The sequence below is a fragment of the Dipodomys ordii genome, unplaced genomic scaffold (assembly GCF_000151885.1).
Source record: "Dipodomys ordii isolate 6190 unplaced genomic scaffold, Dord_2.0 Scaffold1000005522, whole genome shotgun sequence".
In the NCBI taxonomy this organism is placed as follows: domain Eukaryota; kingdom Metazoa; phylum Chordata; class Mammalia; order Rodentia; family Heteromyidae; genus Dipodomys; species Dipodomys ordii.
The window spans coordinates 732-1,985 of NW_012289139.1; the positions used below are offsets into that span (position 1 = coordinate 732).

The 1,254-nt window shown below is 58.0% G+C and overlaps 1 protein-coding gene across 1 annotated transcript; it reads right to left on the bottom strand.

Annotated features, from left to right (window-relative positions):
- Positions 1-476: 476 nt before the first annotated feature.
- On the bottom strand, positions 477-1,248 carry LOC106002909 (protein kinase C-binding protein 1-like; the record flags this gene model as incomplete). Its single annotated transcript, XM_013037658.1, has 2 exons — positions 1,180-1,248; positions 477-782 (listed from the first exon to the last, which is right to left on the bottom strand). Coding segments are annotated over exons 1-2 (322 nt in total), but the record flags the coding sequence as incomplete, so codon positions are not given.
- Between the last annotated feature and the right edge of the window lie 6 nt (positions 1,249-1,254).

Genomic DNA, 1,254 nt, shown 5'->3' on the forward strand with positions numbered 1-1,254 from the left:
ATGTGGTGCTGAGGAATAGAACCCAGGGCCTGGGGTATGCAAGGCAAGCGCTCTACCACTGAGCCACCTTCCCAGTCCGCTACACCTGTCTTATTAACATACCAACATAACCACCCCTAAAACTCTTATCTCCAATTAACCACCAGAAAACCAGAAGTGGAGCAATAGCTCAAAGTGATAAAGCGCTAGCTTTGAGCTAAAGAGCTCAGGGACAGTGCTCAGACCCTCAGTTCAAGTCCCACAACTGACCAAAACAAGCAAGCAAACAAAAAACAGTTCTTCAAGTCAGTGCCACTGACTTCTGGGGCCATATGATCTGAATGTGGGGGATCCCTGTACGATGGGGTGCTTCGGAACACCCTTGGACTAAGAGGAAAGGGAAGGCTACAGGTGTGCATGGCATCGGGAATGGTGACTGCACGTGCGTGATGGGCCAGGCTGGGTCTCCCTTGGCACTGGCCCTGGGTCACCATGACCTGCCTGGTGCCCAGTGCCGCCCGCCCGCCCGCCCGCCGCCGCCGTCCCTGGCGGCCCCGGGCTACCTGACTGGGTGCAGGACTTCATGTGCTCGGGCCAGTGCGCCTGCTGGCACGGGTAGTCGCAGTAGCTGGTGTTCCAGCAGCAGTAGAAGATGGCCTCCTTCTTGCAGTTGGCGCACCACTGCTTCTTCTTGGTCTCATCCACCGCCTGCTGCTTCTCCAGCTCCAGCTGCTTCTTCACCTCGGCGATGAGCCGGTCCCGCTCCTGCTCCAGGCTCTGCCGCATCTCAGCCATGGTCAGCTCTGGGGCAGGGGAGAGAGGGATGAACTGTTCACCCGACCCGTGGACCCACATCCAGTGATGGCAGCTTCCCCGCGTGACTGAGCTGACGAGAGCCGGCCACAGGCTCAGAGCCACAGCGCCACACAGCGCCAGCCCCGGGAAGGAGAAGGGCGCAGAGTCCCAAGCAGGCTTTTTCCTGGGTGTAGACCATTCATTCTGTCATTGTGAAGTTGAACATTGTAAGCTGAGCTGACTCATTGTTAAGTTGGGGACCGTGTGAAAATTCAGAATACCCCACACCTCCTTGGTGCCCGACTTGTCCAGGCTGGACCCTCTACACGGTCCCCCCGCCCCAGAGAGTCGAGAGGTTCACACCCAATCCTGCTCCGCGTAGACCCTGCAGCCGGCTGCACCTACCCAGGTTATGCTTCATTTCCGAGAGCTCCTGTTGGTGCAGCCACTGAAGCTTCTCAATCTCGATCCTCAGTCTGC